The sequence below is a fragment of the Heptranchias perlo genome, chromosome 1 (assembly GCF_035084215.1).
Source record: "Heptranchias perlo isolate sHepPer1 chromosome 1, sHepPer1.hap1, whole genome shotgun sequence".
Taxonomy (NCBI): domain Eukaryota; kingdom Metazoa; phylum Chordata; class Chondrichthyes; order Hexanchiformes; family Hexanchidae; genus Heptranchias; species Heptranchias perlo.
The window spans coordinates 51,035,082-51,055,829 of record NC_090325.1 but is presented as its reverse complement, the minus strand read 5'-3'; the positions used below and the strand labels follow the sequence as shown (position 1 = coordinate 51,055,829).

The 20,748-nt window shown below is 42.9% G+C and overlaps 1 protein-coding gene across 1 annotated transcript in view; it reads right to left on the bottom strand.

The window, feature by feature from the left end:
• Positions 1 to 3,853: 3,853 nt before the first annotated feature.
• tfpil (tissue factor pathway inhibitor-like) overlaps positions 3,854 to 20,748 on the bottom strand; it is a 38,837-nt gene continuing 21,942 nt past the window's right edge. Inside the window, exons 3-7 of the mRNA XM_067993785.1 lie at positions 18,751 to 18,954; positions 16,479 to 16,640; positions 11,123 to 11,188; positions 8,968 to 9,046; positions 3,854 to 5,818 (exon numbers count right to left, since the gene is read on the bottom strand). Of these exons, the coding sequence (XP_067849886.1) occupies positions 5,758 to 5,818; positions 8,968 to 9,046; positions 11,123 to 11,188; positions 16,479 to 16,640; positions 18,751 to 18,954 (572 nt within the window). The 3' untranslated portion in view covers positions 3,854 to 5,757. The remainder of the gene's footprint in view (positions 5,819 to 8,967; positions 9,047 to 11,122; positions 11,189 to 16,478; positions 16,641 to 18,750; positions 18,955 to 20,748) is intronic.

Sequence of the window (20,748 nt, the reverse complement as noted above, 5' to 3'; positions counted from 1 at the left end):
CTGCTCATGCTCACATGTGCGTGGTGATTCACCATGTGCAAGCCCAACTAAGTGAGGACGGGGACCCACCGAGGTGTGTGTATCTGCGCTGGTGGATGCATGGCTCAGATGTGACGATGGACCCTCAGAGACCGGCAGGTCCTCTGAGAAATCGCCCTCCATGCTCACGGCGCTCGCAGACGGCCCTGCAAGAGAACAAAAAGCAATACTAGGCATGTGGACAGATGTTGAGGTGCTGCAGATGCCAAGTGATGCTAAGATCATTTGCTATCATGAGTACTGAGTGTTAGCTTTCTGTCACCGGCCGCTTGTGCAATCCCAGCCTCGGCATCCGCCACGGACAGGCACTCCAGCGTGCGGCTGATCTCTAATGCCTGCTGCTCCGCGTCCGTTAGGACCACCTGGTGTGCCGGGCCCCCTCCAGTCTGTGCCCTCTCCCAGACGTTCTGGCATCTCTTCTCCTTTCAAGGCAAAACACAGAGGCGTGATTGAGTGATGGTTGCATGGTGAGCCGCTGCATGCATTGGTGTGGGTGGATTGAGCGTGAGGGAGATGGATGGGAGGGTGCGTGTGCAACATGGCCATGATATTGTATGAGGATTGGGGTGCGTGGTAGTGTTCGAATGGGGACGGGGCGGTGAGTACGTGCAGGCAAGGTGAGGATGATGGTTGAGTGGGTGTGAGGAGTGATGCGAGAGCGTTGTGGTGGCAGTGCAGAAGGGGTTGTGTGGTGGTGGAGGTGATGTGGAAGACGGAGTGTGGGAGAATGCGTAAGTATACTCACTTTGCCTGACCTGGTTAGATCATTAAATCTCTTGTGGCACTGGACCCAGGTTCGTGCAACGTTGCCGCAGCTGCTGACCTCCTCTGCCACCTCCAACCATGCCTTCCTCGTGGTGGAGGGAGGGCACTTCCTCCCATCAGATGGGAACAATGTTTCCCTCCTCCTCCTCACCCCATCCAGCAGCAGCTGGAGTGAGGAGTCTGAGAACCTTGGGGCAGTCTTCCCTCTGGAGTGCTCCATGGTGTCGCATTTGTTGTTTGCTGCAGGAGGAGCATTGGTGGACTGCCCCTTTAAATAGAGCTCCTCCAGCTGACAGACCTTACTGCGCATGCGCAGTCCGCCCGACGCGCACCTTACCAGCGGGAAACCCGGAAGCAAAGGTAAGTGGCTCCAATTATCCTGTAATTGCGCGCGGAACAGACTGATTTCACCAGGCGCGTTACCCACGCGCCCAATAGACCCCCCCCGCCGCCATGGTAATATCGGGCCCATAGCATTCAATTATTCCAAGCTGACCCACTGTGAAAAATATTTTGCAATGACAGACCTATCAATCAAATTAGATTTTATAGTCAATCTCTTGGATACCAGACTTGAACTTTTAAACAACTGCATCATCCTGGCCAGAAAGAGCATGGAAGGTAACCTTCCATGTTTTATCTGATTAGTTACCAGATCAAATAACTTGGCTAGTTGCTGCAGACTACTTACATCAAGTTACATCGAATTTACAGCTCAGAACCTCCTCCCTCCCTACTTCATCTAACCCTGTCAGCATACTCTTCTATTCCTTTCTCCCTCATGTGCTTATCTAGCTTCCCCTTAAATACATTTTTGCTATTTGCCTCAACTATTCCTTGTGGTAGCACGTTCCACATTCTTACCACTCTTTGGGTAAAGAAGTTTCTCCTGAATGCCCTATTGGATTTATTAGCGACTATTTATATTTATGATCTCTAGTTTTGGACTCTCTCACAAGTGGAAACATTTTCTCAACATCTACCCTATCAAACCATTTCATTATCTTAAAGACCTCAATCGGGTCAGCCTTCTCTTTCCTAGAGAAAAGAGCTCCAGTCTATTCAGCCTTTCCTAATAAGTATATTCTCTCAGTTCCAGTATCATCCTTGTGAATCTTTTTTGCACCCTCTCCGGTGCCTCTGTATCCCTTCTACAGTATGGAGACCAGAACTGTGCACTGTATTCCAAGTGTGGTCCAATCAAGGTTCTATACAAGTTTAACATAACTTCTCTATCCCTCTATCCCTCTAGAAATGAACCCCAGTGCTTATTTTGCTTTTTTTATGGCCTTATTAACCTGGTTGCTACTTTTAGTGATTTGTGTATCTGTATCCCTAGATCCCTTTGCTCCACTACCCCCATAGAGTCTTATTATCCAAGCAGTATGTGGCCTCCTTATTCTTCCTACCAAAATGCATCACCTCACACTTATCGATATTGAAATTCACTTGCCAATTATTCGCCCATTCTGCAAGTTTATTAATGTCTTCTTGCATTTTGACGCATTCTTCCTTTGTATTAACTATATCCCTCAATTTGGTGTCAGCTGCAAATTTTGAAATTGTACTTCCAATTCCTAAATCCAAATCGTTAATGTAAATGATGAACAACAATTGTCCCAGCACCGATTCTTGTGGAACACTACTTCCCAGCTTTTGCCAGTCTGAATAGTTACCTTTAACCCCTACTCTCTGTTTTGTAGCGAACTTGCTATCTGATCTGCTACCTGCCCTGACTCCATGTGCTCTGACCTTAATCATGAGTCTACCTTGTTGAAGGCCTTTTGAAAATCTTAATATATTACATAAAATCCAAATATATTACACTGGTATAGTTTTATAAATAAACTTCCAGTTCATTAGTTATTCCACAGATGTACATACTGGGGCCGATTTTCCTCTGCGTTAAACCCAGGAATGTTTAGTTGTTGAGTGCAAAGCAGAGGAAAAAGGAATGAAGACTGTGACATCAGGGGCTCGGTTCTTTTGTGTTATCCTGTGATTTCCTGGGTTTCGCCTAAGGAAGTGCTTGTGCTTGGAGCAGGGGCATGCAATCAAATTGTATTTTAAGGAGATGGGAGTGATGTAACGACAACTCCTGCCTCATTAGGAAAGGTGTCCAGAAAAAAATAGGCCCGCCATCAGATCGGAGAAGCTAAGATCGGCATGCTGCAAGGTCGTAGAGCTCCTGGAAAGGCAAGTGCTCCTGGACAGGTGGTCGCTCATTAGATCGCAGAGCTGGTGGACTTCTGGCTTTCAGGCCTGGGAATTCCAGAGTTTTCCCTGAAGGGAGGCACATTTTTGATGGGTCTTCTGGGCTACTGGTCTTACTAAGTTCTGGAGGCAGTACTGGAACAGGCCTCGTATAATATAAAAGCACCTTTAAACTTGTTGCAATATTGTCAAGCTATATATTCCTATGAAATATGTAGAAATTCTTTGTCTCAAATGAGACAAACCCTAATATTACATTATTTCGAATGTATAGTATGTGATAGATGTTATTATGATGCAATAGTAAAAATTTAAAACTAGTGGAATTAGTTTGACATTTACATATGATTAAAGATGACAGACCATTTATTTTGTAAGCATCTACACCTGATTCCATTTGATTCTGAATAAATATAATTGCTTACAAATTAAGTTTTAATCATGTTAATAGATTTTTCCTGATTTTTATTCATAAGCATAATAGAAACATCATTTAATCGCAAGTCTGTGATGTTTGTATAAGTAGATAAATCTGTCTTTGACACATAGTGCTACCATTAGATGATTTGAACCATGTTTGTGCTCAGTATTTATAAAATAGGAGAGCTACGCACAGTGAACTGTGGAGTCCTGTATGGATCTACGACTGGTCTTTGTCCTTCGACGTGATATTACAAATTTAAATACAGTCAAGACATGATACACCAGCTGTATGCAAATAATATTGGACAAAACCAACAGCTAAACATGTCAAACCTATATGGATAAAGAAAGATAGAATAAAGTATAAAATCATACAAGTATGATGGCTTATGAAATAATAGGCAGTGTTGTATCAGTTTTATTTTCAAATTTGATATGTCAAATACATAACATTCAGCACAATATTCTTTGCAAAAACATACAATGATCATAGATGAAATTCTAAATCCCTTTAAAAATTAAATGGCATTTGCATTTTGACAAATTCAAGTGTACAACTAACTCACAGTTGAATTAGTTAAATATTGGAAGAACATTGAAGGGCCCAATTTTCAAATAATATGAAACTCCACAAGGCTATTTACAGAATAATTTTACTATATATGGCTCCTATGCTTGTGTATTATTTTATTCCACTAGGTCTACATAACCAGAAGGAATTTGTACTTTTGGGGCTTATATCAGGCTTTGTACAAAGAAATGGCACCATATATAAAACCATTTCAACCTCATAGCTCCTGTTATGCTGTATTCTTAACTGAAGATTTTTCAAGCTTTAGAAAATGCACAATGCATTATTCTGCTGCTCAAGTGGAGCTGTGTCTAATGTGGCATCCCTTTAAGGCCAGAAGTTATATTGCTTCCTGAGGTCTAAGGTGATTAATCCTGCCCAACTTTTTGTGGAAAAACATTTTTGGAGCCTTGGGATGGCTCAGCATAGAACCAACATCTACTCTCAGCAGGTGTGACTTCTGCTGGGCCGAAGGAGGATGTAATGGGTGGAACTTCTGAGATAGTCCAGGAACTCCCAGACATAATCTCAAAGCTGGCAGTTAACTGTGTGGGAGGAGGGGAGGCGCAGGCGGATGACTTGCCTGGGCCCCCACCTGCCAACCAGTATTTGGCACTTATCTTCCCATAATAAAACAGGAGTAGTTAGTAAAGATGCTAAAGCTTGGTGAAAATTCCCAATAAATGCATAAATGCAGTTATAGCTATATCAATGAATATTTGGAAATTGGGCCCATGTTCTTCTGCCTGAATGTTCAAAAGCAGTAGGATCAAAATCAGTGCTCCTGTCTGTTCACATGGTTTAAAGAGACACAGGAATGCTATTTAATGTAACAACAAGGAAGGAGTGATCAGATTGTATTACACAGTACAAAATCTGACTTATGACTACAGTATAAAAGATTGTATTGTGTAAGGCAGGTTTCATTATTAACACATTGACATGATTTCTTCCACAGGATGTTTTAATATTCCAAAAAGCCAAAGGTATTTATATAGCACACCCAGTTTAGATTTAAGTATGTTCAAAGGTAGCTACCATACAGGTCATACTGGTTTCATAACCCTACTATATGTGGAGAATTGCTTTGTGGTTAACTTCTGTCATTGGCACAAACTAAAGATCTTTTAAAAGTTATTTTAGTTAAATGTACTCATAATTTTAATACTGTCCTAAACAAATAGGGATACTTGCTCTTCACTTTGTGTTTATTATGTTTCTTAATATTTTTCACTGTGTTTTTGTCAAACAATATTCTCCATAAGAATTAGTTCCAGGTTGCAATTTTCTTTTTCTCACAAAATAATCAAGTCTTAAACATCAAAGTACAGTCAAATTCAAAAGTATAAACCTTATTTAGTCAAATTTCTGGCAAAAATCCAGATATAAGCATATGTAATCAAGTTCCAATTTGTTCCTCACTTAGCCAATGTACAGTTAGCCATCTTAGTACACACACACATATATATATATATATATGTATATATGGTTATAAGCAATATAGTAGGATTCTCCACTGGTATTAACACAGATGATGAATTATGTCCTTTGCATTTATGAAAGAGAAGCGCAGGTAGATTTACGGAGTATTTGACATAAAACATTCTATGTTTGCCAGGTTTAAAAAAGTCAATGTACAAAATCATTATCTAAAATAAAGAAATTCAACGAATCTTTCCAACAAATGGCAATAACCCCTCAGGAAACAGCTATTTCTTTCTGATCTTGGCGGACTGTGCAGTGCTTTACTGCATCTCTACTTCAGTTGTTCCTTTTGATTTGCTTCTCCAGCTTTTATGCTTTTTCCTAATGAAAACAAGGAATGTTTAATGAGTCATATACGTGGAATAATAGACACTCGGCAGCGAGTTACATTTCAAATGAGTTCTGATGTTGTCTATGAACTTGAACATTGAGGGGTTGAAATTCCTCTGCTAATTTTAGCACACTGATTAATTAATGTGTTCACATCAAATTCCTGTCTACACTATTTGAACAAAGTCATTAACTAGTTAATTTCAAGCGTATTAAAAACATCTATAATGCCACATGCAGGAACTTGACAAAAATATGTTAAACAGTGCACTAAAAGTAGAGCAAAAAGGAATATCAAATCCTTATATTGATTTGCACCCTTAAACTCACTTCCAGGCATTTATGGGCAGATTTGCACTGCAGCTAATAGTTCAGTTCCTAGCCAGACAGAACCCTGTTTACATTGCCTAGCTCCTGCCTGATTGGAACTTTAAATGTCATGTTTAGGAAAGATCTCTGTGCCTGCCTGGATATATGCTAGTGAAGAGCTGTCTCCTAAAAGTTATAAATTTCATAAATTTCTCTCCCTTGGTGTTTTCAGGTCTGATCCAATTTTCCTTCCCTGCTGGGCCTCTTGCACCCACTTTACCCCCGTTTTACCCCCCCCCCATAATGTGCAAATAACCTTTTCTCATTCCATGTTTTCTTACGCACTTATTATTCAACCAATTAATCTTGGCCAGAGGCAGATGATGTAATAAGGCATATTGGAATGCAAGGAATTCATTGCTCCGTAATTGCTATTTCTAGAATGGATAAGGAAATTGTATTTTTAATTGCTTACATCCAACAAGAGGGGTGGCAGTTCTGCATTTAGTTTTCGGGAATGAAGCTGGGCAGGTGGAAGGAGTATCAGTAGGAGAGCATTTTGGTGGTAGTGATCATAATTCAGTTAGATTTAGCATAGTTATAGAAAAGGACAGAGATAGAACAGGAGTAAAAGTTCTAAATTGGGGAAAGGCCAATTTTACTAAGCTGAGAAGTGATTTAACAAAAGTTGACTGGAAACAGCTGTTTGAAGGTAAATCAGTGTCGGAGCAGTGGGAGGCATTCAAAGGGGAGATTCAAAGGGTTCAGAGTAAACATGTTCTCACAAAGAAAAGGTGTGGGACTGCCATATCTAGAGCCTCCTGGATGACAAGGAGCATACAGGGTAGGATAAGGCAAAAAAGGGAAGCTTATGTCAGACACCAAGAGCTCAATACTGCAGAAAACCTAGAGGAGTATAGAAAGTGCAGGGGTGAAATTAAAAAGGAAATTAGGAAAGCAAAGAGAGGGCATGAAAAAATACTGGCTAGTAAAATTAAGGAAAACCCAAAAATGCTTTATGAATACATAAAGGGCAAGAGGATAACTAAGGAAAGAGTAGGGCCTATTAGAGACCAAAAAGATAACCTATGTGTGGAGGCGGAAGATGTGGGTATGGTTCTTAATGAATACTTTGCGTCTGTCTTCACAAAAGCGGGGGACGATGCAGAGATTGTAGTTAAGGAGGAGGAGTGTGAAATATTGGATGGGATAAATATAGTGAGAGAGGAAGTATTAAGGGGTTTAGCATCTTTGAAAGTCGATAAATCACCAAGCCCGGATGAAATGTATCCCAGGCTGCTAAGAGAAGCAAGGGAGGAAATAGCGGAAGCTCTGACCATCATTTTCCAATCCTCCCTGGCTACAGGCGTGGTGCCGGTGGATTGGAGGACTGCTAACGTTGTACCGTTGTTTAAAAAGGGAGAAAGAGATAGACCGAGTAATTACAGGCCAGTCAGTCTAACCTCGGCGATGGGAAAATTATTGGAATCGATTCTGAGGGACAGCAAAATCGTCATTTAGAAAGGCACAGGTTAATCAAGGACAGTCAGCATGGATTTGTTAAGGGAAGGTCGTTTCTGACTAATTTGATTGAATTTTTTGAGCAGGTAACAAGGAGGGTCGATGAGGGTAACGCATTTGATGTAGTGTACATGGATTTTAGCAAGGCTTTTGACAAGGTCCCATATGGCAGACTGGTCAAAAAAGTAAAAGCCTATGGGATCCGAGGGAGAGTGGCTAGTTGGATCCAAAATTGGCTCAGTGGCAGGAAGCAAAGGGTAATGGTTGATGGGTGTTTTTGAGTCCGGAAGGCTGTTTCCAGTGGGGTCCCGCAAGGTTCCTTGCTTTTTGTGGTGTATATTAATGATTTGGACTTGAATGTGGGGGGCTTGATCAAGAAGTTTGCAGATGATACAAAAATTGGCCATGGGGTTGATAGTGAGGAGGAAAGCTGTAAACTGCAGGAAGATATCAATGGACTGGTCAGGTGGCAGAAAAGTGGCAAATGGAATTCAATCCAGAGAAGTGTGAGGTAATGCATTTGGGGAGGGCAAACAAGGCAAGGGAGTACACAATAAATGGGAGGATACTGAGAGGTGTAGAGGAACAAAGGGACCTTGGAGTGCATGTCCACAGATCCCTGAAGGTAGCAGCACAGGTAGATAAGGATACTTTCCTTTATTAGCCGAGGCATAGAATATAAGAGCAGGGAGGTTATGCTAGAACTGTATAAAACATTAGTTAGGCCACAGCTTGAGTACTACATACAGTTCTGGTCACCACATTACAGGAAAGATGTGATTGCACTAGAGAGGGCACAGAGGAGATTTACGAGGATGTTGCCAGGACTGGAGAATTTTAGCTATGAGAAAAGATTGGATAGGCTGGGGCTGTTTTCTTTGGAACAAAGGAGGCTGAGGGGAGATTTAATTGAGATATATAAAATTAAGACGGGATTAGACAGAGTGGATAGGGAGGACCTATTTCCCTTAGCAGAGGGGTCAGTGACCAGGAGGCACAGATTTAAAGTAATTGGTAGAAAGATTAGAGGGGAGCTGAGGAGAATTTTTTTTCACCCAGAGGGTGGTGGGGGTCTGGAACTCTCTGCCTGAAAGGGTGGTAGAGGCAGAAACCCTCAACTGATTTAAAAAGTATCTGGATGTGCACTTGAAGTGCAAGCGCTGGAAAGTGGGATTAAGTTGGATAGCTCTTTTTCGGCCGGCACGGACACAATGGGCCGAATGGCCTCCTTCTGTCCCATAACTTTCTATTCTATGATTCTATAATTTACACATAATTGATGTTATTAGGTCTTGATTAGATTGACATACCTCTGAATCACAAATACAGCCACACAGCCAATGACAGCAATACCAAAAAGACATCCGAACACAATTGCAACAGTATCACCTGGAAAGTGAAATAATACAAGTTTAAGGAGAGTTATTTCCACCATTGTACATCATCAGTGAGGCGTGAAAGAAATCACTGCACAAATCCCCCTTTTGCTTATTGATGGATACAAAGGCTATACTACAGGAAGAAAGAGGGCAAATAAAACAAAAATGAATCAAACCTCCAGTGCAGTACTGAGGGAGTGCTGCAGGATCGGAGGTGCCATCTTTTGGATGAGACGTTAAACCGAGGCCCCTTCTGCCCTGTAAAAGATCCCATGGCACTATTTCGAAGAAAAGCAGGGGAGTTCTCCCAACATTTATGTCTCAACCAACATCACTAAAAAAACAGATCACATTGCTATTTGTGGAACCTTGCTGTGCACAAATTGGCTGCCACATTTCCTACATTACAACAATGACTACACTTCAAAAGTACTTCATTGACTGTAAAACACTTTAGAACATCAAGAGGTCATGAAAGGCCTGGCAGAAATGCAAGTCTTTCTTTATGGAAAACAGAAATCTGGTGTTGATGTTCACAATTATCGTTTTTTATTGGGGAGAAATGCCTCAAGAAAGGTCAGTCCTCTTTATGAGATGTAAAAAAAAAATTAAAAATGAGAAGATAAAATTACCAAACAACATAATCAATTAAGTATGAATTAAAGCATTTAGCAACTGCCATTTCATCTCAGTAGAGCGGCAAGAGGACGTTTCATTGCTGTGCACGTGTGAGTGGCAGGGAATGTGTCAGCAATAGTTGAGTTTCCTTCTACTCTGCTGATAGTCTGCCTTGTTTTCAAAAAATCAGTTTTATCATTAAACCTCAAGAGGAAAACAGATGTCACCCAGTGAGGAAAACAAGCTGGGAATATTATTTACATGAAGGACCAACTATACCTATGTTACACTAACCAACACATTTATTTTTCATCTCTTAATGAATCCTAATGGTCTGGGTGGGAAAAACAATTAAGGCAAGCATTCTTCTGTACTGAATAAAACATAGGAACATAGTAACAGGAGTAGGCCATTCAGTCCCTCAAGCCTGTTCTACCATTCAATTAAATCATGGCTGATCTATACCTCAAGCCCATTTTCCCACCTTTGCTCCATATCCCTTGATACCCTTACTTAATAAAAATCTATCAATCTCAGTCTTGAAAGCTTCAATTGTCCCCGCATCCACAGCCTTTAGGGGAGAGAGTTCCAGATTTCTACTACCCTTTTGTGTGAAGATGTGCTTCCTGATTTCACTCCTGAATGGCCGAGCTCTAATTTTAAAATTATGTCCCCTTGGATTCCCCCACCAGAGGAAATAGTTTCTCTCATATCTACCCTATTGAATCCTGTTATCATTTTAAACACCTCGATTAGATAACTCCTCAATCTCCTACAGTCAAAGGAATATAAGCCAAGTTTATGCAACCTGTCCTCATAATTTAACCCTTTTAGTCCCAGGATCATTCTGAAACATCTGTTCATTGGATCTTCTGTAATATTTTGGATCCTTTTTTTGAGTAAAAATATGTAGTTTAGAGAACAAGGCTACATAGGAATGCAACGCCAAAATCACACCTGGTACAGAATTTTGTAGGGAAATTTGTACGGGATTGTTGTGCTTAATTCCAAAGATTGATCTGAATTATTTACAACCTTTATTCTTTCACTCATAAATTCTTAGGAAAATTGCATTCTCATAAATTTTGCAAAGATATAGGGCCTGAAATTTGTGGACTGGGAGGATGCTACAATGACATAAGCTGGGTGGAGGACTTGGAATTTGGGAAGGAACCCGATTCTGGCAGGTCACTGCTCCTTTTTTAACATGAAAAAATTCTCAGGGAGGGAGGTGCCGGCACTTCTTGCTCCCAACTCCCCCCCACCCCCTCCCCCCGCATTGCCGAAGAGGAGGTGGGAGTGGCGGGACGTTGTCACTGACTCCAGAAATCCTGCCAGTTCTGCCTCTTTTGCCCTGAACACAATTGCGGTCAATTTAATTTTTTTTAAAGATTTCCTCTTATCCAATCACTGGAATGATACTTTGCTACACTCTAATATGAACATTTTTCAGTTTAAGTAACAATACCTTCATCTCTTTGTCCGGTTTCATCTTCTTCTTCTCCTGAAAAGCGTCGTCCTTGCCCACTTGGAGCTAAGGAAAAAAGAGAAAGTGTTAATTTCACAATTAAGAGCACTTGTAAAGTATGTTTCTCTTCACTTGTACTTTTCTTCCAATTTTCTCTACTTTACTGTTCTCCTCTCCTGATAATGCTGACTTTTACTGAGGTACAGCTGATTGGACATTGGGAGTCCTTTATTACTTTGCTAAAGTGGTCATTCTTCATGTGAAGGCCTAGGCGGTGACTGTTAGCAGGCTAATCAACCATAGGAGACATCACAGCTGAGGATGATACTCTTTGATACATGTATGCATGCATGCACACACTCACATGCATGTGCTCGTGCATACGCACACTATTTCAAGCACGTGGTGGGTCCACAAGATAGTGATCAGGAGCAGGAACCAATTGTAGAGCCCAAATGCTGCAGCCACTGAGATCAATCAGCTCAGCACCATCAGACCTGGAGCCTTTTGACCAGTATGACTTAGTAGCATATTGTGTGGCACTAAGCCCTGAGAGGCCTGCAGCTACACCCCTGCCCACCACCATCGGCAGCTGCTGGAGAGCCACAACCTGAAGGTCCTGAGGCCTTGAGATTGACCTGGGGCTGGGGTAAGAAGAAATTTATACACTTGCCTAAGAAATCTTCAGCCCGCCCTACAGATCCTGCAGTCCATGGTGATCCGGGGGACAAGCCATTGTCTCTTCAGGAGGCCCCTACCCACTGCCCCCCCCCCCCCACTCCACCCCGCTGAGGTGCCCAAAGTTCATAGCTGGAGGAAGAATGAGGTCAGAGGCCAGGACGTCCTCTTCATACCTCATTATAATAGAAACTACAGACGCAATCTCAGTTATATCCAGTGGGGAAGCGCTGAGGCAGCATATCAGGGGTAGAGACCTGACACAACTGGTCTTCGCTCCTTTTTCCTCTTCCCTGCTCTTGGGGAACGTTGATTCCCTAGGCGCAGGGAAGAGGAAAATTGACCTCATATTTTCTCAATCATGTTACTGCATAGGCTTGTGGGGGAAAAATTGGATAGGACCTGTTTTTGGGCTGGGGTAGCAAGATCCGCTATTACCCTGCGCCCAATGGCTCCTGCGCAGGCAGGATGAGACTTTTGTCACGCCTGAGGACTTACCTGCAATCTGCATTGGAAATCAGCGCTGAACTCGGATTCAATGCAATTTGCACTTTCCACCAGCAGAGGGAGCTTCAAACTCTTAAAGGCAGGCTGCCTGTTAGAAATCTCTTATAGGTAGCTGGTACCTGTTATTTGCTGAAAATAACAGTTTACTGTCTGCACAGAGTCTGAACAGAGATCAGACATCGCACAAGTAAAGCACAGTTGCAGGTCCCGTCCCTATGTTCACACACTGATAAATTATGTTAAAACATTGAATAAAGATTGCGCACTACTAAATCCCACATCCACCAATCTGCGTGCCAGACCTCACCAATCTGCCGATCTGAGTTGGTAACAGGCCTGCGAGAGTGCATGCACCAAGGTTCTCTGCTGATGCACTAAAGAGTGCAAGAGCTGGAAAGAAAGTGCGACATCCTATATCCGCAGTGGGGTGGGGGGGGGGGGAGGGGGACAAGAGGCCCTTCAGACATATATCCAAAAGGCAGTGGGAGGCAGTAGGGGATGAAGTCAATGCCAGGCGCACAGCCTCATGAAGATCGATGCAGTGCAGGAAGCAGTTCAATGCTTTGACATGAGTGGTCAAGGTGAGTGAGGTCAACTGTCAACTGGCATCTCCTACCAACTGCACCACTAGCCACATCCACTGCTCCATGCACTACACCCCCCATCACCCACATATCAACAAACTCTTTCCATCAGTACTCAAATCTTCCAACCAAATGCTTCCTCTCACCCTTACACATTACCACTGTTGCAAGCCGCCTACCCACAACTCACAGGCCACACGCACTGGCAGCTATTCGTACATGACAGACACATCACCCAGCCACACGTCCCGCTTTCTTGCAGAAGAAGGTGGTGCATAACAGTAGGCAGCAAGTGGCAGTGGCCTTTAGCCCCTCGAGCCTGTTCTGCCATTCAAGGAGATCATGGTGGACCTGTGACCTCACTCCACCCGCCTTAGCCCCAATCCCTTAATACCCTTGATTCACCAAAATCTATCAATTTCAGATTTAGAATTCACAAGAGAGCTAGCATCAACTGCTGTTTGCAGAAGAGCTTCCCAAGCTTCTCCCAACCTTTGCATGTAGAAGCATTTCCTAACTTCACTCCTGCACGTCCTGGCTCTAAATGTTAGGCTATATCCCTGCGTCCTAGTATTCAAGTGTAGGAGACCTCCAAAAACAGATACAAATGTCTCGGCAGCCAGAAGCAATAATCCAGCCATGAACCTGTCAATCCTGCATGGTCCTTTTAAATAATGCACGTGGCGGGTCCTCCAGGCACTTTAAGACATGTTCAGATGGTCGGGGTTAAGAATGTGCGTTGTGTTGAGCGTTAAGTCCCAAGATGGTGTCTATCACTTTAAATCAGCGTTACACACTGATTGAAGCCATTTTCTCCCTACTTTACACACCCAATTTACCGCCCTTAAACTCTAACCTGTAGAGACACCTATTGGCTTTAATTTAGAAAAGATAAATAGACTTAATACAAAAATAATTGCACCAGTTCCAAATTCCAGATGTTAAAAATAAAGAGGGCATTTAAATCATATAATATACAAAATGAACAGTTCTGCCCAATTTGAGTATTCAGTTTGTATATCACACCTTAACAAAACCGCATAAAATGGCCAAAACTGTTTGGAGTCCTGGATAAAATTTACAAGACCAGGGAAGTGGGTCGGCCTGCAATTAACTGTACTGTGTGTCTTGAATATCAACCGTACCAAGGTGATGAGCAAGAGGCTAGGCATTATCACACAGGAAGGGAAGCAAATTATTAGGTACTTGGCTTGGACTTGGAAATAATTATAATGTTTCATAAAACATCTACAAATGTATAGTATTTTGTAACTCCAGATTTTTGTTCCTTTTGAAAAAAGACATATATGGATCAATATTTATTTGATTATACAAGGTTTTAGTATAACTTTGTATCAGCTCAGGGTATTTGCTTTTCATGCAAACTCAATAGTCCAGATTTTACCATGGGGCGGGAGAGGGAATCGGGTGGGCAGGGAGTGAGGTGGGGCGGGCGGGTGGAGCGGGGTAGGTGGCAAGCCCCCATGACATTGTTGGTATAAGGCCCGGGTCATTTTAACTCCTGGGCCTCATTTGCATTTGAAGGACGGGCTGCCCCCCCCATCACCTGCAGAATCGGGCAGTCCACCAACGTGAGGTGTGCAATTTCTGGCACGTTTCCTGACTATATTTAGAGTGGGGATGCAACCCTTGAAGTGACTCAACCAGTGTGGAAGGCTTGTTGGCTGTAGAGATAAGTCAAAGGGTCACTCCCTGCTTTCCTGATACCACTCTGGAGGACCTAGTGGAGGAAGTGAGGACAGGAGGGAGGTACTCTTTCTAAACATCTGCTGGCACATCCTCAAGGCCTCTTTATCAAGCAGACCTGGACTCAGGTGGCTGATAGGGTAAGCAACAACAGCATCACCCCCAGGATCTGGGTTCAACATGGAAAGAGGTTTAATGACCTCACAGGAGCAGCAAGGGTGAGTAAACCTCTTCACCTCTCCACGTTTCTCACCAGCAACTCACAAAAATCCTCTCACCTCTCCCTCACCATTCTCAATTATTACCTCCCCTCCATCACATCACAATATGCAACACCTCTCTTACTCATTCCAAACACACTCACCTCTTCCTTTCTTCTCTTCACACCACACACATTCACTGCTCACATACTACCGCTTGCACAACCACCAACTACTCCCACTACTCCTTCCTCACTTCACATTACACACACATCCCTTTTCATTCATCACCTCCCCATCCTCATTCCATGTTGCTTCTTCTACACCTCTTAACACACCATCTCCAAGTACCTTCTCAACAGCCACTCACCAACTCTCACCCTCTCTTTCCGCAGGTCAAGACTGCGCATAATGCCAGACAGAGGAACATGGTGGGTGGAGGCAGATCAAGATACCTTGAACGTCACTGGCCCAGGCAGGGAAGGAGAGGCCGGTGGTGTACCCAAGCAGGGTGTCTATGTATATTACTTGTACTCCTTCATTCAACTCAGTACAGATGCAGCAAGCTTAGCAACTTCAGCCCGCATTCTCAAGACTGTCATCTGATCGTGTATACTTCCCTCTCCCATCCTAACTCTTCCCCCTTTTCTCTTTCTTCTAGGGTAACAGACCTCGGAGGAGGACATTCCTCCTGAGGATGCACCAGTAGGCGCTCCACCCCTCCCAGGCACCAGCTCAGACATTGGCAGTCTGCGTGGGCTAGAGGGATCTGCACGTGGAGAAATACCCAGCACCAGTGGGTAGCAGCAGCTAATGTTGTAGGGAGAGCCCAGGATAGACTTCGCTGGAGGCCAAGGCCCTCTCCAAGCTGAGGATGACAGTGATGAGGACTATGAGGACCCAGCCATAAGAAGAGTACAGCTGGCCTCACACAAAGAGCTGTACGAGGTATTGGAAGGTGTGCCAAGGAGTTCCACCACTACGGCTGAGAGTGTGGAGGAGTCTGCACCCAGCCTCCATGGCATCATCTTGCATGACATCACCACTCTGCAGTCTACCCTGGATAGTGTGGCCACCTCCAGGGATGCTACAGTCAGGCCCTCTCAACAGGAGTCCATGCCAGCACGCTTTGCAGCATTGGTGGAAGCTCAAATGGCTGCCATGCAGGCTCTGGACTCCACAATGGAGAGATTGGCGAATTGAATGGATAGGGGCTTTGAAGGGGTCGGTCATCTTCTGCAGTCTGCTCTCGCGCAGATCAGTGGAAGTGGTGAGGCCAAACCCCAAGGGAGCGGCAGCGGTGCAATGGAAGCACTATGTGCTGGCCTCTCTCAGGATATCAGCCAGTCTGCACATTCAACCCCGCCTCAAACAATGCTTGTATGTGGTTGTCAGATGAGTGCTGTGGCTATAAAGGTTTTAATGGACCACTGCAATTCTTTAAACTTACTATATATTAATCAATGTGCATTAGTACCAATATTCACCCTTCAGCACTGAATGAAATTTGCTGCTGGTAGTCAATCAGAGCATGTACAGAACACCCTAAAAATGTTCAAAATAATTTAATCTGCTTATGCTTTAGTGTTTAGTTGGAAAATAAATCATATGTATGCAATCGCCAGCTTTAACGATGTTCTAAACAACTTAAGATGCCAAAATCGAAATATGAGTTTTTACCGCATAGATTCCGACAGGTCTTCTTGTCTTCAAATTGGTTTCCATTACCATGGCATCCACTGTAGAGGAATGTTTCGCAGTCACCGTTGTTCTCATCATAGTACCACCTCAGTATCATGGCACGGCAATCCCCTCGTTTTTTCTCCAGTTTACATGCTACATCTGCCAAAAAAAGTGAAACATGCCTATTTTGCTGACTGGAAAGAGAATTTCACCTGGTCCTGCCCCCATTTTTGTTTTGCCATAAACTGAGGATTATTTGAGTCATCAGATTTTTTTTAAAAAACAGAGAATAGTGGATCCTAAAAAATAATTAAAAATGAAAACTTTGGTGGTGGAAGCTATTGTTATCATTTTTTTTAGCAGTCACTGGCACGTCCAGCAGGGGTGGGGGGGATCTATATTCCTGATCCTATTGTAAAATGCTTGGGAGTGAGTAACAGGAAGCTATGTGGTTCCAAGTTTGTTTTAGGTTGTATGTGCATGAATGACAAATCCACAAAACTTTACATTCAAGGTCAGAACTAATAAGGTACCCATGCATATATATAATTCATTCTGCCCCTCTATTATATCTACATAAACTGGGCGACATGGACATGTTGGGCCGAAGGGCCTGTTTCCATGTTGTAACTTCTATGATTCTATGATTCTATAACAGGGCTGATTTTCTGAACGCATATTCCCAGCATGGAGCTTACGTACTGGGAGCATGTGTCGGGAAATCATGGGTGTGCACTTTAAAACAGATCCTGGACTTCATGCCGATAAATTTGGTTTCTTTTCCCTCCCCTCTTACAGGCTGCACAGCACCACAAGCTATCTTTCCAACAAGGGTGCATGTAAGAAAAGTAACAGAACCTCTTCAGCTCCGTTTAACTTTGTGAGCTCTGCACATCCTGGAACTGGACTATTGGCTGTGTTTAAGTGATGCAGGAACATGTCTGATCCTGGGGCATCGGACTGAGACTACAAGTTATCAGGAGATCTCAAGGCTGGGCCATTACAAAGAGCATGGAGCCTTGTGTCCGTCTTGGGGAGTGAAAGGGAGCTTTAATTTTACCCCTATGTGGGGGAGATTTGCGATGATACGCGTAAGTCCTTGAGATCAGGTAATGGGCATGTGAAGCTACACAGATGGAATAATACATTTGTGCATCTAACATCAGAGGTGGAAAGATAAAAATACCGATATATGAATTTAGGATTTACAGAAATATATAGGATTGAAAATACAGTTGATGCTTAACGCACCCATATGAACATTTAGCACGTTTGTACCAAATCTATTCAATTTTAATGGTGGCCATTTCAGATTAACAACTGCATTAAAATAGCACAGAGAAGTATTTGTTACAAGTTTGTGTAGAACAGCACTGATCATAATTTCTACCCTATAATGTTCAAAAACATATGACGATAAAGGGGTTGAATTTCCGTGGGAGTTCTTCCGATCGTCCGCCGTGGAAACAACCTAAATGAAATTTAACCCCGAAATATCTTGTATATGTTATGAAGTTTTTTTTAACAAGCTAGGCTTTGCAAAAAACATTCTCAATCATATTATGTTCAGGGATAATCCTATTTTAAACCCAATGGAGGTAATTTGACTTTGTGCAATAGTGTAATACGGGTGATAGCGAACTGGCAGCCCGTTTTATATCTCTCCCAACGTCCTGTGCTTCTAATTTGTTGGCAAGATTGTTTGTGGTCCAGCATTTCCAATCCTTTTCACATAGCCTCAATCTGGTAACTCATTGTTTGGTGTCTTCATCTCTGATATGGGAGTACTATGGTTACTTGGGCTGCTTGGGACCAGGATCCTATCAATACTGTTTTATGTTTTGAATATATATTTCCTATTTTAATTCATCCCAACAATTTTGACTTTTGACACGTATTTTACAAACAATCTCTAATTCAGATGTTAGAATTGAAAAGCAACACATTTTTTACCCTTCTAATCTTGTGATATTTTGATATAGCATCAAAAATTGATAAAATACATAGTTACAGTAATGAAACTGTATTCTGGCTTAACTCTCAAGGAAAATTATCTTAATTTTTTCAAAAAGTTTAAAGACTGACTAAAATAGTCAGCAACTTTATAAACAATGTTAAATTTTATCTATCTGTATATCACTTTTTTCAAATAAGCATACTGCTGAAGTGAGCACTATTTTCTACTTATCCCTTTTCCTTAAAATTTAAACTTTAAAAAATAGCAATTCTAAATAAAAAAAATTACAGTCACTGTATATGATGAACTTACCTCCCTCCGGAAATATTGAAAAATAATTATTAGAGCAGGTTTTCAAACAGTGTGTCTCATTCACAAATCTGTTGTTATTGCCTCCTCCCCCACTGTAGAGAAATGGTTGGCAGTGGTTGGCATTTGAGTCATAGAACCACTGAATGCTCTTTAATTTAGGATTTGTCTCATCCCCCATCTGCATTGATTCCACACAGGCTTCATCTGTGGTCAGAAAAAATAGAATGATTTGTTAGGAGCTCATAGCTACAGTTAGTCACTTCTTGGATTCAAATTAACACTAATTGAAAGGAAGAACTTATATAGTGCCTTATCTTGACCCAAAACAAAGCTCTACACCTCCATCTCTCTATAGTTTCTCCCACAAGCGCCCCATTTCCTCTCCAAATTCCTGCTCCCTCAACTCCATTCCCTCTATACTGCTGACCACCCAATTTCCCTTCCTGCCCATCACACTAGCTGACATTGTGCATGGTTCCCTCTTCTTAGGCTCTGGTCCCCCTCTTTCAAAACCACAGTCTTCACTGCCTCCTCAAAAAAAACCACCCTCGACCCATCTGCCCTCACTAGTTATTGCCCCATCTCCAACCTCGCTTTCCCCTCCAATGTCCTTGAACACATTGTTGTCTCTCAGATCATACCTATCTCTCCAGGAACTCCCCGTTTAAAGCTCTCCAATTAGGTTTCCATCCCTCCTTCAGCATCGAAACAACCCAAGCCAAAATCTCAAATTCCATTCTCTGAAGCTTAATCCAGTCTTTCCTCCTTGGTCTCTCTGCAGTCTTTGACACCATCGTGAATGCCATTCTTTGACTGTAACCATGATGCATTATCCAGTCTCTATCTCCTCGACCTCTCTGCAGCCTTTGACATGGTTGATCACACCATCTTTTGCGCATGCCTCTCCTCTATTGTCCAGTTCACTCTTACCTAGCCAGCGATAGAGAAAGGCAAAGCATTCCTATCTCTAGCAATGGCTTTTCTTCCCACTCTTGCATCGATACTTCAAAAATCCCCCAAGGACTATTCTTGGAGCCCCGTTCTTCCTCATCTACATGCAGCCTCTTGACAACATCATCTGTAGGCATGGGATCAGCTTCCACCTATAGGTTAATGATTCCTAGATATATCTTTTCACTAGTTACATAGGAACATAGGAACAGGAGTAGGCCATTCAGCCCCTCGTGCCTGCTCCGCCACCTTCACTGCTCTGTGCTTTCAGACTACTTGTCTGACATTCAATCTTGGATATATTGTAATTTCCTTCAGCTAAACATTGGAATGACTCAAGCCATCATCTTTGGCCCCTGCCACATATTCTGCACCCTCTCCACCAACTCCATCCCCCTCCCTGGTCACTATCTCAGGACGAACCAGTCTGTTTGCAACCCCAATGTCTTGTATGACGGAAAATTCAGTTTCTGACCCCCATATCATCTCCGTCACAAAATCAACCTACATAACATTGCCCACCTCCACTCTTACCTCATCTCATCTCACCTGCCACCAAAAATCTCACTGGTGCGACTATTCCAATACTCTTCTGGCTGGTCTCCCAATCCTCCACCCTCCATAAACTTCAGCTCATCCAAAACTCTGCTGCCCGTATCCTATCCTGTCCAACTCATCCATCATCACTGTCCTCATTGACCTAAGTTAAATTCCCAGTCCCCCATGCCTCAAATTTGGCCCAAACACCTGTCTTTGTAGGCCATGGTCTTGACTGAGGCCTAAAAAACAGTGGCCAAAATTCCTCATCAGGACATTTCTGCCCTTTTAACTGATGTTCCACTGCGTTAGATGCTCCTGTGGGAGTCATGTTGCAGCACCACATAATGTTGCTGGGTGGTAGCGGTGGGCTCTCGGCAGTGGGAATCCTGCTGTGAGCTCATCCTACATCACTACTGACCCCTGACCCAGAGAATTGGGTTGGGGTTGGGGCGGTGGGGCAGACGGAAGTCCTGTCCCCTGCTGCTCTGTCCCAAACAAGAGAATCCA